Source organism: Lithobates pipiens, unplaced genomic scaffold (genome assembly GCF_037356315.1).
Source record: "Lithobates pipiens isolate NorthernLeopardFrog02 unplaced genomic scaffold, aLitPip1_a1.2 Scaffold_13, whole genome shotgun sequence".
Taxonomy (NCBI): Eukaryota; Metazoa; Chordata; class Amphibia; order Anura; family Ranidae; genus Lithobates; species Lithobates pipiens.
Genome location: NW_027507718.1, coordinates 358558216 through 358574097, shown reverse-complemented (window position 1 = coordinate 358574097; position 15882 = coordinate 358558216). Strand labels below are relative to the sequence as shown.

Genomic DNA, 15882 nt, shown 5'->3' with positions numbered 1-15882 from the left:
TGAATGTCACTGCATCTCCGTGACAGCGTGGCTAGTTCACAAACCAGTATTTTAATCAGCATCAACAGCAGGTAATGTCATAAATGTGACACGAAGCAAAAGTTAATGTGCCTCATTTACATTAAGACAGCTGCCTTAAATGCCATGCTTAGAGAGCTTTTTCACTTGCCAATGTTACATGTGATCTGCTGAGCGTATATGTGTCTGAGCATTTTTTTTTTCCTTTTCTTGGGTGCCTGTTGATTTTGCCTGTGCGGCAGCTGATGTCTTATACACACACATACACACACGCACACACACACACACAAAATACAGCGAGTGGATTCAGCTACAGAACAGCACATTGCTCCTGTCAGTGTGGTATTCCTTTTTACACCTGATTCACTCACCGCTGTTCCTCACTTGAAGGCAGATCCTTTGACCTAAGCAGATTAGACGCATGAACGACACAGCAAGCTATCTGCGCTTTTCAAGGAAGAGATTTGGCTCCAAAATAGGGCACTAAGCTTTTCAGCCTTATGGCTGTTTACCTAGTCAGCACGATGCAGTGTCTCTGGGTGCTTACTAGCCTCCTGGGGAATCAGCTGGGAAACAAAAGCAGAAGTGGCAGCCGCTGCAAATGTGGAAGTCTGTGCCATTAGAGAAAGCACTTGCTAATAATGGCCTGCGAGACCCAGGTTTCCTTGGTTTCCATGACAGCTATTAGGTACCATAGAAATTGAATTGCACAATGCTCTTGGGGGAGTGAAAGGGTGTTCGAATGACAGAGCACATTACCTAGAACTTGTCGTGTTCATCGTTTTTTTTTTTCACCCCAAAACTAACTGGATTATGTCTTTTTTTCTTCTGCAAATTCTCTATCTTTTATTTTTAAAAGACCCGGATCTCTTACATTTTCAGTAATATCTATATTTACCTTTTTTTTTTTTTGTATTTATTTTTGTGCGTAGAGCTGAGCTGGAAAAATCAAGGATATGAGCTGTTATACAGGTGGGCTTCAAAGGTGGAGTGAATACACAAAGCATCCAATCAGGTGTTGGCTACCTGCAGCCCCAACAACATGCCTCTGCAACAGATTTGTGTAGTCCCTGCTCGGGAGACTGCTAGCAATGGGAGAAGTTCAATGGGAAAAACAAAGGAGAAGAACAAAGAAGTTGAGGTAAGTAAGGAGTCATTTTTCTTTAGAACAGATGCTGTACACTGTTCAATGCCTGCTTAGAAGAAGGAAAGAAGGGGGCAGCAATTATTGTCATAAGAGTAATAATGATAAAGCTTTTATGATTATTCAGTATACTAAATATTTAGCTCTAGAACATTCATCATTTAGTCATGCTAAAACATAATCATTCATTGAGGATTCATGTCTTTTTTGTGTTTCACCGTAGAGTTATAATTAGCTATATAATAAGGATTGATCATAATATAACTAGAAATTCTAATAATCAATTACTGTGATAACCGCAACCCTTGCCATATTTTCATAACTTGTGACACTGCAGTTCAGATTATTAGAAACCCATTTTTACTGACCATGTAATATTTACTCAAGCTGCTTCTCAGTTATAATACATTTTATCAGTAAGATGCTGTTTGAAAGGCAGACAGCAAGCAATATATTGCTTCAGGTTTGTTTTCTCCAAGAAGTTACTATAATAATTGCTCCTAATGAATAGAGAGTATACAAATGTCATGCTTGTCTAATAAAGTATTTCATAAGATGAATATGATAATGAGTCAGGAGTTGGGGCTCTTGTATTATATTCACTGACACTGGCTTTAAATCTAATATTGCTTTAAAAATGTTTGCTTACTCCTTTAACGTAAAATAACTTTTTTTTTTTTTTTTTTATTCTAAACTATGCATGTGTTGTAAATAGAATTTTAAAAATAGGGTTTTATTACATTTGAATATGAAGTAGACAATGGAGAAAAAAAAAATTAAACTGTTGGGCAATGACAGGTCTATGTGCTGGTCTGTAGAGTAAGGTAACAGCCTCTGAGGCCTGTGCTCATGACTTGTCAGAGGACACATTTTCTTTTCCTAAGTAAAGGTCATTTTTTTTTTTTTTTTGGATAGTTCTGTTGAAGGACAGGCATGTTGATCCTATTGTTGATGCCACTTCTGATATAATGAATTTTACCAACGTTGGATTACAATAAACCCAAATATTTGAAAACATTTGATTAGAAAGAGCTAGCCTTTGCTATACATGCTATCAGGGGTATATGAATCACCACTGGTCACCATATGACTGAATAAGGATTTGGTAACAAACTGCATTGAATCCAGGTTAAGGGGCTCAAGTAGTTTGTTATACAGTAGTCAGTCAATTCTCGAGGACAGGGCTCATTTTAGATACATGAAAACTGTCTATATAGCAAATCCTACAGAACAATGTGAAAAGCATAGTAGACAGAGTACTAGACAATGGCAAACAATCAGTGTTTAGTGTACAGATCAGTTAACAGAGTGCAAATTTATTATGGTGTTTATGAGTTATAACATTTAGTTTTATCATTATTTTCTGCACTCACTGAATAATTTGATTTGTATATGTCATTTGTTATGTGATCCAGTATTTTCCTACTGTTCTTGGCAATATTAAACACCATATTGTTTAGCCAATTTTAACTGTGCTTCAGTTGATGTTAAACTTCACTTTAGGTGAGAAGAAAAAATAAATCCTCTAATGTAGTTGAACACATTGTATAGCTTTCTTCAAACTGCAGATACTTACCTGCTTGATCATGTGATTACACCTATAAGATTTCTAAATGTGAAGGCTAGGTGTGAGAGTCTGCCTTCTAAAATCACATGACCAGTCCCAGATTTGTAATGGAAAACACCGAAGTCAAATTGGAATCTTTCCAGACATGCAAGACCTTTGGCAAGCATTCCACTAAAGATAGGCTCATTACATTAAACCTAAGAACATCCCTGAGTTAACCTGAATTTGTTTACCTCAAATGTTATGTAGAGTTCTGAGAAAAGCTCTGAGTCAATTGCATAAGCAGAGGGATAAAAATCCAACAAAGTCCTGTAGAAAGGACAGTTGCCATGGTGCCATGGAAGCTACATTTGAATCTTATGCCAGTTTTAATTGGCTGCAGTGGAAAGGTCAGGTCTAAAAATACCTAATTACAAAACAGCCTGTGTAACAATTTATATATATATATATATATATATATATATATATATATATATCCTAAACAAAAGTAAAGTTTTCCTTTAACCATATTGTCTAACGCAGTACCTGATTGGGACCAATGAAAATGATCTACATACATTTGGTACAGTTAATTTTATTATTGCCCTCTTGCCTCTTTGCTTGGTAAATGGGTGTGAAGGAAATTTTGTATCCAGAAAGGGATAATTCAATACATTTTACATTTTATCTTCTTTTCACTGGAAAAGTCACAAAATGCATTTGCCCAGCAGAAAAATATGTTTAAAAAATAACAACAGCACAATGATACATGATTGCATACACTATAAAGTACTTTGCATGGTTTTTATTTACATTTTGTACATGGTAATTTTTGGAAGGTAGTCTTTGCCATCACAGGGATGGATTAGTCAACTGTTGTGATAACTTTTTGGTGCAGGGTTGTGCTAAAAAGGAACAGAATACATAAACACCTATCCTTTGTAAGACCCATTTCACACTGAGGTGGTTTGCAGGTGTTTTCGCGGTAGAAATGGCCTTTTCAGTATGTCTTTGCACACTGGGGTGGTGTACTTGTAGGACGTTAGGAAAAGTCCTGCAAGCAGCATCTTTGGGGTGGTTTGGGAGGGCTGTATACAGCACTGCCCATTGAAATGAAAGGGCAGCGCTTCCAAATTTACTAAAAAGCGATTCGGAAGTGCCGCAACACATGCGTTTCTAACCCCTTCTTTGGGTGATAAAAGTGCCCCGCTAGCGGCCAAAAAAGCCCTGCTTAAACAGCACTAAAGCACCACTTAAACGAGCACCACTTTAATGCTAACGGCCAGCGGTCACAGTGTGAAAGGGGTCTAAAGCATGGGAGGAAAAACTGAAAAAACTCCCCATGCCCACTGACACCAGTCTGTGAGTTTATTTTCACACCAAGCACATCATATTGATGCCCGAGATGTTTGAGAATCCAACAATATGTAGGGACTGCATTGATTCTGAAAAGAGAATATTATTCTTCAAATTCCAATTCATATGTGTAGACACTGCTAGCGAATTTATCTACAAAAAAAATCAAGTTATGAAGGCATTGTTAAAAACATACTCGCTTTCCTATATTAGCCCCGGAAGGATCTACCTCCTTCTTGACCAAGCCCTTTTTTGCGATACGGCACTGCGTCGCTTTAACTGAAATTGCGCAGTCAACCAAACAAAATTGCCTTCTTTTTTTTTCCCACATATAGCATTTTCTTTTGGTGCTATTTTTTACTTTTTGCTATAATAAATATCCCCCAAAAATATATAAAAAACGAATCTCTTCCACAGTTTAGGCCAATATGTATTCTTTACATATTTTTGGTAAAAAAAAAATCACAATTAGCGTATATTGATTGGTTTGTGCAAAAGTTATCACATCTTCAAAATAGGGGATAGATTTTTTAATTTTTATAATTTTTTTTATTAGTAATGTCAGTGATTTGCAATTTTTATCATGACTGTGACATTTCAGTGGACAGATCAGACACTTTTGACACAATTTTGGGACCATTGGCACTTATACCATGATCAGTGCTATAAAAATGCACTGATCACTGTGTAAATGTCACTGGCAGGGAAGGGGTTAAACACTAGGGGGCGATCAAGGGGTTAACTGTTTTCCCTCAGCATGCCCTAATGGAAGGGGGGGTGGGCTCACAGAGATCACTGCTCCTAATCACTGGGAGCAGTAGATCTGTCATGTTGCTAGGCAGAACAGGGGAATGGCTTGTTTACGGCATCTCCCCGCTCTGTATCTCCTTGCCACGATTGCAGGCCACCGGCGGACATCACGTCCGCAGTACCTGTGGGGTACATGGCACGCACCCGCTAGCCATGCGCCTGCTAGCCGTGAATGATGCAGCGATGCATGGGTGCGTTGTTTTGCACACCTGTGCCACTTTGCCAACGTATGTCGGTATGAACCAGTCGGCAAGTGGTTTATGATAATGAAGATCAACAAGGGTACAATTGTTGATAATAATGTGTGCAGCATTATATTAAGCTTTCCCTCTATTTCCTTTGACCAAAATGGTGAACAGATATGTAGTAGGCAAAGTGCACAGAAACACAAAAGTAGGAAACAGGTCTCTAAAGAAGCAGACCAGGGCTCCTAAAGAACTTGTTGAACTGTTGGAATAACAGCAACATGTATAATTTTAATTCATGTATGTTTCAGTATGGTTGCAAAGGGGTATTTGCCGTCTTTTCCAAAACTTTGATGGTAGAGTGGCATGCCAAATAATTCTTGTAAGTCCACATATCCTTACCATTGTAACAAACATGATATACTATACATACAGTAAGTTTACCAATTGCTGAAGCAGATCTGTGAACTGACTCATTAAAAATTGGCTTACACCGTTTGGGCTTACAAATGGCTTGTGCTTTAATAATACTGTAAGTTTTTTGATGTTTTGTAGTTTAGAAACTTTGGAAACCTTTTTTGTTGGCTATTTTTAAGAAGTTATACTAGAGTTAATTAATGTTCTTAGCTTCTATAAAAAGAATGCAAATAATGAAATAGAGGTTTTGTAAGTGTTAATAGAGGTTTTGTAAGTGTTAATTTTAGAGTCCTGTTAACAGTTACATTAAGCTCTTTTATAACAGGGATTGACCTGGTTAGCCATTTACATCATGTCTTGTAATTACTGAAACTCTGTTATGCAACATCTCATTCTTTAGTTTGTAAAATAGCCTCTCCGAGAAAATGTTTGTAAGTGAAGACTATTCATTGTTAAGACTGTATAGATCAAACTGTGTTATTCTTTATGAATGTCCCATGTCTTTATGACACTATTTTTCTATGTCCTTAAAGGTAATAATGACCATTGGGTGAAACAGCATCTCTGGGGTTCTCTCTTTGCATTACATAAGTGGTTTTGTAACAAGATTGTCTAGAATATATCTGCTATCGGGTCCTTAAATACTGATACTGAAGAGCCCTTGTCTCTTCCTCATTGTATCAATGCAAGTGTCAGTAAGATGTGTTTTTGAAGAGACCCTGTTGTCAGACCATTTATTTAAACAAAAATCTTCCAATAATATTATATGTTAATATAATGTATTTAATGCATGTGATTAACTTGCAAGAACCTCCCTTGTGTAAACATCCTGAAGCTCTGAGACTGTTGCTGGATGCTACCAACTTGGAGGTCATCTTGAGTCATCCTCAACTTCAACAGACTCAGAACTGTCACTCAAGCAATACTCTATAGTATTTAAGAGGGAGGTGTAGAGGGACAGGGAAGGTAGACCAGCTCAGAGAGTAATTAGACACTCCCAGAAGGTCAGACAGCATTGACATGCAAGAAATTAAGGTGTTGTGTTAGGGAAATTGAAATATAACAACTACTCTGCACACAACACCCTTCCCAATCTAATTAAGCAACTGTGTTATACAGTATCATAAATGATATTAACATTACCAGGCACAAAAACACAGTGAAAATCTTAATAAATATGTGCCATTACATAAAAGCCCTAGTATGCATCACATACTAGCACATTATGAAAGACTTACCTGAAAACAAAGCACTCTAGTGACCCGCTGCCACCACGACACAGCTTCCATCTTCACCCAGACTTCCGTCCGGGTCTGCAAGTTTGACTGGCTGAACCACGATGATGTCACTCCTGCGCATGTGCATTCATGGTTGCAGCAGGGTTCTCTCTATGGATGGCACGCTGTCTATTAAGAGTGCAATGCTCATGCAATGACATCACCAGCGCTGCTAAAGTTATTATCTCCTAACCGATGCATGTTCAGGAGATATTTACTGTACCTACAGGGAAGCCTTATTATAGACTTACCTGTAGAAATAAATAAAAAATAAAGGCTTTGCTACCACTTTAAAGTGAACATTGCAGTAAAAACTTACCGCAAGGCTCTACTGAAATGTATGTATAGTACATTTTTTTTGTTTTGTTTTAAGTAGAGTAGGGAAGGTAACAAACCCCAACTAGTTTATTTATTGCTGCCCCAGAGGTGCCACAGAAAGTGAGAGGAAATCGCCAAAAATGAGGGGAACTCCCCTCTTACACAGCTGTTCTTGGAACAGATGTCGCTGTGGAAGATTTCCGCTTAACACCTTTTATAGGGACAATTCTAAAGTTATGGATCTCCCCTCTCTTTTGACATGACAATGATCGACAGTACAAACAGAGGGGTGAATCATGTTTTATAAAAAGTAAAAAGGAGCTGCGCTGATAATGAATAAATAAAGATACTTGTGATCTAATAAACAGGTATTAACCACTTGCTTACTGGGCACTTAAACCCCCCTCCTGCCCAGACTAATTTTCAGCTTTCAGCGCTGATGCACTTTGAATGACAATTGCGCAGCCATACAACACTGTACCCAAATTAAATTTTTATCATTTTTTTCCCACAAATAGAGCTTTCTTTTGGTGGTATTTAATTACAGCTGTGAGTTTTATTTTTTGCTAAACAAACAAAAAAAGATGCAAAAAAAAAAATCATATTTAATAGTTTGTTATAAAATTTTGCAAACAGGTAATTTTTCTCCTTCATTGAAATGCGCTGATGAGGCGGCACTGGTGGGCACTGATAGGCTGCACTGGTGGGCACTGATAGGCACAGTTAAGGCGGCACTAATAGGCACAGATAAGGTGGCACCGATAGGCACAGATAAGGCAGTACTGATGGGCACAGATAAGGCGGCAAAGATGGGCACAGATAAGATGGTACGGATGGGTGGTACGGATGGGTGGCACGGATGGGTGGCACGGATGGGCGCTGATAGGTACCACTGATAGATGGGACTGATGGGCACTGATAGGTGGCTCTGATAGGTGTCACTGATGGGCAGCACTGAGGGGCACTGGTAGATGACACTGATGGGCACGGATATGTGGCACTGAGGTGCAGCACTGTTTAGGCAGATTGTAGGAACTGATAGGTGGCACTGTGGGCACTGATAGGTGGCACTATGGGCACTAATGGGTGGCACTATGGGCACTAATGGGTGGCACTTTTCCTACACTTAGTTGGCACTGGCAGGGGGCAGGTGGGCACTGATGTGCTGGCCCCAGCTCACCGTGATCGGGACTGAAGTCCCTCTCATGGCCGCCAGTGATCGGCCGATTACCGTCTCTGTTGTGATCACATGATCAGCTGTCATTGACTGACAGCTTATCATGTGGTAAGGGGTTGGGATCGACCCCTTGCTCCGATCTGTGATCAGGCGAGTCTCATAGACTCGCTGATCATGGGGCGCACAGGCTGCTCGTGCACGGGGCAACGTCAATAGACGTAGTCCCGGCAAAGCAGGTCCACGCTGTAGCCGTCATTTGGCTATAGCGCAGATCTCTAGTGGTTAATCAATCAAATAGACACATAAATTGATACATAAAATCCATATAGTCCAGTGAAGTGGCACACACACATCACTTATTGGATAAGCAAAAGCAACCAAGTCAACGAATGAATTGAAGTTGAAAACACCCTGTGAGGGATCTTCTATATTCAAAGGACACTGTGAATCCACCACCACATAGATTGAAGGCTTACCAGCTATACAAGCTGTCAGAGCTTTTGGTTAATACCCAGCCAGGGCCTTTGAGTCCTCCCGACACCTCCAGTGGCTAACAAGCCGAGCGTTCCTGCAGGCTTAGTAGATACCAGAACTCAAAAGAACAGCCATGAACGTAACATCAATGGGTGAGTATAGGCCCATAAAAAGAGACAAAAAAGTTTGCAATCGGAAAAACCAGCTGGTGTTTATTTTTAAAAAGGTCCGTGCAAACAGACTATAAAAAAGTTCCATAAACACGCCCGTGCAAGTGGAGCGTGAGAACAGTGTGGTGATGACAGCACATCGCTCCTCCCTAGGCATTTCATCACTAAGTGCCCTGGGGCTCGGGTGGCGTACTGACTCCCCGCTATAAGTATTTACATTCAAGCCTCAATCTGAGCCTCAGATGGCTGGAGCCAATGACGCCATATTAATTAAGGGAAAACCAAAGAGCTAAACGGCTAATGACGCCATGTTGGCAAAATGGCTAATGACGCCATGTTGGTTGAGGGAAAGCCAAAGGGCAAAAGAAATAAAAACAATCAATAGATCAATTGTGGTAACGGACCAGCAACACAATGTTTATCAAATACTGAGACATGACGTCTGCCCTAAAAAAAAAGCTCATATAACACAAGGACAAACAAAGTTTCAAATTATAATAAACGGGCACACAATGCAGCAAATCCAAACAATAATCCTAATAGGGTGTCGATATTGGAAACTCACAAATGAGCATCCAGCATAAACACCCAATTCTAAAAAAATGCACTAAATTGAGTAAATCAAAATTAGTATGAATTAACCAATGTAATGTGATGTCACGCCCATGTAAAGATAATAAGCAATGACATCACAATATCCATTAGAGAGTCAACACTAAGGCTGCACAGTGAGAGGGGAGGGATCAATTTAATAGATTAACAACCCAATAAAGTATGTCAGATATTATGTGGTAATGGTCACTAGGGATGGGCCGACCACCCCCCTGTTCAGTTCACACCAGAACATATCGAACATGCAAAAAATTTGTCAGAACACACGAACACCGTTAAAGTCTATGGGACACGAACATGAAAAATCTAAAGTGCTAATTTTAAAGGCTTATATGGAAGCTATTGACATAAAACAGTGTTTGGGTACCCGGGTCCTGCCCCAGGGGACATGTATCAATGCAAAAAAAAAGTTTTTAAAACGTCCGTTTTTTTCAGAAGCAGTGATTTTAATAATGCTTAAAGTGAAACAATAAAAGTGAAAAATTCCTTTAAATTTCATACGTTGGGGGTGTCTATAGTATGCCTGTAAAGTGGAACATGTTTCCCGTGTTTAGAACAGTCCCTGCACAAAATGACATTTCTAAAGGAAAAAAAAGTCATTTAAAAGTACTAGTGGCTATAATGAATTGTCAGTTCCAGCAATACAGATAAAAGTCACTGAAAAAAACGGCATGGGATCCCCCACAGTCCATTACCAGGCCCCACCCCCCTCTGACACCCCGGGAAAGCCACGGGGAAGTTCCTGTGCATCAGAAGGGGGAAGGGTCACCCTGGAACATCACCGTTTGGCCCCACCCTCAGTTACAAAAGAACTATCACCTGTGAGGACGTGTCATATGGTGGGTGCTTCCCATGGAGGCGGGTCGGTCGCGGCTTTGTTTTTTTTTGTTTTTTTCGGTCCATCGGCAGAGCGAGAGAAGATGATGAATGGACTTTGTGAGATATTTAAATTTTTTTAATTTTTAATAAAGGACTTGTCCCAAGTTGTGTCTTGTCTTTTGTACCATTTTGACACTTTTATGTGAAATGGTAAGGGTACATTTGTACCCTGTTACCATTTCACATGGGGGGAGGCCGGGATCTGGGGGTCTTCTTGTTAAAGGGGGCTTCCAGATTCCGATAAGCCCCCCGCCTGCAGACGGCCACAACCACTGGGCAAGGGTTGTGGGGATGAGGCCCTTGTCCCCATCAACATGGGGACAAGGTGCTTTGGGGGCTCCCCCAAAGCACCCTCCCCATGTTGAGGGAATGTGGCCTGGTACGGTTCAGGAGGGGGCCAGTCTCTCATCCTCCCTCTTTTCCTGCAGCCTGCCATGTTGCGTACTTGGACAAGGGTCTGGTACAGATTTTTTTTAATTATGACGCAGGGTTCCTCCTTAAAATCCATACCAGACCTGAAGGGTCTGGTATGGATTTTGAGGGGCCCCACGCAATTTTTTTTAAAATTTTGGCACAGGGTTTCCGTTAATATCCATACCAGACCTGAAGGGCCTGGTATGGAATTTGGGGGGATCTGAAATTTCTTTTTTTTGTTTGGTTTGGGGGTTCCCCTTAATATTCATACCAGACCCAAAGGACTGGGTAATGTACTGGGGGAATCTCATGCCATTTTTTCAATGACTTTTATGTGTATTTCCGGGACCGACAATTCATTAAAGTCGCGAGTACTTTTAAATTACGTTTTTTCCTTTAGACATGTCATTTTGTGCAGGGACTGTTGTAAGCACTGGGAAATGCGCACTTTACAAGCATACTATAGACACCCCCAAGGTATGAAATTTAAAGGAATATTTTACTTTTATTGTTTCACTTCAAGCATTATTAAAATCACTGCTCCCGGAAATATTTTTTTTGCATTTATAGCATTAAAAGCAGTCACAGATACATTACACAGAGCCACAGCTCTTTTGCTATTATGAAGGCACAAGCAGGGCTGATCGTTCATTTAAAGTATTGAGACATCACTTAGAGCTGCAGTTCTGTGTGTCTATCAGCAGCTACATTTAAAGCGGGATTCCGCTGCCGAATCTTTTTTTTTTCTGTGTCTTTGTTATGCGTTTACTAATGTGTTTTTGTACTCACTACTTGATTTGTATCAAACTGTGTCAAAATGAAAACGAAAATAAAGCATTTATTTATGTCGGATCTTTCGTTTTTCGGATTCTCTGGTTTCGTTATCGTTTGTCAAAACGATAACGAACATACCTGAAATTCAGAGAAAATGCATTCGGACGAAAACTAATGCACATGTCCACTGGCCAGTGATCCATCCTCAAGACCCAGTAAGCTAAAAGATTTTCGGTGGGAAAGGAGTCCAAGTCTGAACTTGCCCCTAGGTATTCCTGCACTATGTAAATCAGATGCTGGCGATGGTTGCTGAAACCGATCATACCTTAGGGCTGCGGACTAAAAAATTGTCTGAACCCATCAGTGTTCTGTGTGATGGGTGGGGCAGCAGGAACACTGTCTGGATAAAGAGGGCCTTGAGAGGCAAGGAAGTCCTCTTCCTGCCTCTAGTGCCCTGTCCATTATTCCACGCAGCATGTGCTCCAACAGGTGGACAATAGGTACAGTGTCACTGATGCATGCACTGTCACTGCTCACGATCCTTGTAGCCTCCTCAAATGGTGAGAGGACAGTGCATGCATCCCTGATCATGCCCCACTGGCTTGGTGAAAAAAAATGAGCTCCCCTGACCCTGTCCTGGTGTCGCACAGGTATTTATTGATGGCTCTCGCTGCAGCATGGCCAACGTTGAGTTCCACCTGGTGGGCATGTCACATATGAGGCGGTTCTTGGGCAGGGTCAACTCCTTTTGGAGCTCAGCCAGCCGAGCACTGGCATTATATGATTGGCGAAAATGCACACAGACTTTCCTGGCCTGCTTCAGGACATCCTGTAAGCCCGAGTACCTGCCCAAGAACCCCTGCACCACCAGGTTAAGGACGTGAGCCACACAGGACACATGGGTCAGTTGTCCCTGTCGGAGGGCAGAGAGGAGGTTGGTGCCATTGTCGCAAACCACCATTCCTGGCTTAAGCTGGCATGGCATCAACCACCTCTCAGCCTGCCACTGCAGAGCTGACAAAATATTTGCCCCAGTGTGGCTCCTGTCCCCCAAACACCAGTGCAAGCACGGCATGGCATCTTTTTGCCTGTGTACTTGCGTAGCCCCTTCAATGCCTACGGAGCACCGCTGGTTCAGAAGGCAAAGCACAGGAAGAGGCCATGGAGGAAGAAGAAGAGGGGGGGTGGAAGAGAGGTGTGTCACAACCAGTAGTAGCATTTTAGAGGCATGGTGGCGGAACAACCTCCAACACTACTGCACCTTGTCCTGCATCCTTCCCAGCTGCCAGAAGAGTGACTCAATGGGCCTAGAAGATAGGCAGCATCCCTGTCCATGCCTGCTGGACCATGAGTCAGCGGTAATATGCACCTTACCGCTGACCGCCCAGTCCAGCGAGGCATGGGCATTGCCTTCCACATGCCGGTAGAGAGTCGGAAGGGGGCTGAGTCTACCAACTGAAAAGGCAGCAGTTGAAGTGCTAGCAATTTAGCCAAGCCAGCATTCAACCGCTGGGCATGTGGATGGCTGGGAGTGAACTTCTTTCGGCGGTCCAGCAGCTGGGGCAGGGAAATTTGTCTGGTACAATTGTACGTCAGTGTACTGCTAGCAGAGCGCCCGCAAGTACTTGGCTGTGACACACCTAATTCTACACCTTCATTCCTCTAAGTGCAGGTTTCAGAGAGGACTGAGGGTATAGTGGGGTTGGAGATCCCAGCTGATGAGGAGCAAGGAGGGGTCCCCTTTGTTCTTTGGTGTGGGTCTTTAAGGTATGCTTGCCAACGAGCTGCATGGCAGGTCAACATATGTCTGGTCAGTCATGCATGTGGTGCCCAAGCGGCTGATGTTTTGGCCACGTGAGATACACTTGAGACATATGTTGCAAATAGCAGCGGTGCGATCTGATGCACTCGTCTCTAAAGGCCCACACCAATGCAATTTTTTTTTGTGAAAAACTAAATAAATAAAAACTTATTTTGGGAGTAACTAAATAAATGTATTTTTTGGACGAATACGAAATGCAGAAAATAAATACTTCAGTCAGCACGTCTACTGGCCAGAGCTTGCACAGTATGCAATTGAGCTACTGGCCTGTCCTGCATCCAGCATTCTTTCGGAATGCACATTCAGTGCTGTTGGAGGCTTTGTAACAGGGTGCGCCTGTCCACCAACTCGGTTGATCGACTGACCTTCATAAAGATGAATCAGTCTTGGATCACCACCAACTACCAAGCACCTGAAGCTGATGTAACCGAATAATTTTTTTTTGAACTGTCACATCCCTTCAACAATGCCTATGCTGATGCTGAGTGACTATCCTGTTATGTTGGCTGACTATCCTCTTCCTCCTCAATGATCCTGCTGATAGCGTGGAAGAACATTTTTGGTTCTGGGTGCCGCCACCAGTGGCCCAATTTTTCAGCCCCTGTTTAACAGGGGCATGTAATTAAAATTTTTGATGCAATGCTTTGCAGCAGGGCTCATTCCTGCACTCCAACTAGAGTATCTGGGAGAGGCTGCAGTGTTGTGGCACCAGCACCCGTGCCTAAGGCCTAATTTTTCAGCCCCTGTTTAACAGGGGCATGTAATTACAATTTTTGATGCACTGCTTTGCAGCAGTGCTCATTCCTGCGCTCCAACTAGAGTATCTGTGAGGGGTTGCAGTGTTGTGGCACCAGTGCATAAGGCCCAATTTTTCAACCCCTGTTTAACAGGTGCATGTAATTACAATTCTTGATATAATATTTCACAGCAAGACCCATTCCAGCGCCCACCGAGAGTAACTGTAAAGACTTACAGTGTTGTGGCACCAGCACCACCACCACCACAACCACCAAAGGCCCACTTTTTCTACTACTGTACCACAATGGCATGTAATTACAATTCTTGATATAATAGTTCACAGCATGGCGCTTCAGCGCCCACCAAGATTCACTTTGAGGGCTTACAGACAAATTTCTGCAGAGCATATAGGGCAGGCCCCTACTTTCAAACATCCAACTTACAAACGTCTCCTACTTGCAAACGGAAGGAGACAACCGGAAGTGAGATGAAAAAAGACAGACAGACAAAAAAATTATACAGGGGTGATAACCCTTCCCTATGTTTTGCAAAAAGCTTAAAAAAAGATTTTTTGACTGGAGCTACACTTTAAAAATGTACCAGTTCAAAATTACAAACAGATTCTACTTAACACAACAAACCTACACAGTCCCTGTCTTGTTTGCACCGCCTGTATACTGCTGTTCTGAGTATATAGGGCCTGGGGGCCCCACACCTTTCCTTTTTTTAATTTGGGTACGAGGTTCCCCTTAATATCCGTACAAGACCCCAAGGGGCTGGTAATGGGCAGGGGGGGCTACCCATGCCATTTTTCTCAATGATTTTCATCCGTATTGCTGTAACCAGGCATTACATAAAAACCACAAGCAGTTTTAAATGACTTTTTTTCTGTTAAATGTCATTTTGTGCAGGGACCGTTCTAAACACAGGAAACACATGCCACTTCACAGGCATACTATAGACACCCCCCAGGCACGATATTTAAAGAAATATTTCACTTTTTTTCACTTTAATCGTCATTAAAATCAGTGCTCCAGAAAAAAGGCAGTTTTAAAAAAACAAAAATTTGCATTGATCCATGTCCCCTGGGGCAGAAGCCGGGCCTCCAAACCCTTTTTAGGACAATATCTTGCATATTAACCTTTAAAATTAGCACTTTTGAGTTCGAACGTTCGAGTCTCATAGACTTTAATGGGGTTCTAAAGTTCGTACAAATTTTCGGTCTGTTCGAAGGTTCTGGTGCGAACCGAACCGGGGGGTGTTTGGCTCATCCCTACCTAGCATGTTAAGGGAATGTATATACTGATAATTTGAATGTTTTAAATGTCACAGTAAACTTTGTGGACTTTATAAATTGTTATGCTTGATGCTTGATCTCAAGCTTTATGGTATCATCTCATTTCAGGTACTTTTGTCATAGTTTTAAAGTTGCCTTGAAATGAGCAACTTTGCTTTTAGGCACAATGAGCTTTTATTTTAAATGTGTATTTATTGAAATTTTTTCAGAAAAACAAAAAGAAAGCAAATACGATACAGACAATCATTACTGTCATCACAATCACAGCAAAGGAATCATCTTTGAGTGGGCAGCATAATGCGAAAAGGCAGGTAGAGAGAATAATAAAGGGGGGGGGGGGGGGGGTTACACCACGGATCTGGATACAGTAACTGCATAGTAATAGAACATATAATGGTAGCAGGCATTATGATCTCTGGAGTGTGACTGAGGTAAATTGCCAGAGGGACATCTG

The 15882-nt window shown here is 41.6% G+C and overlaps 1 protein-coding gene across 3 annotated transcripts in view; it reads left to right on the top strand.

The window, feature by feature from the left end:
• Positions 1-260: 260 nt before the first annotated feature.
• Positions 261-15882, top strand: part of MARCHF1 (membrane associated ring-CH-type finger 1) — a 479165-nt gene continuing 463543 nt past the window's right edge. Inside the window, exons 1-2 of one of the 3 annotated variants that reach the window (XM_077477154.1) lie at positions 262-706; positions 951-1159. In XM_077477154.1, coding sequence (XP_077333280.1) covers positions 1061-1159 — 99 coding nt within the window. In that variant the 5' untranslated portion in view covers positions 262-706; positions 951-1060. Of the gene's footprint in view, positions 1160-15882 lie in introns of all 3 variants that reach the window. The other 2 variants (XM_077477155.1, XM_077477156.1) reach the window with 2 other exon arrangements.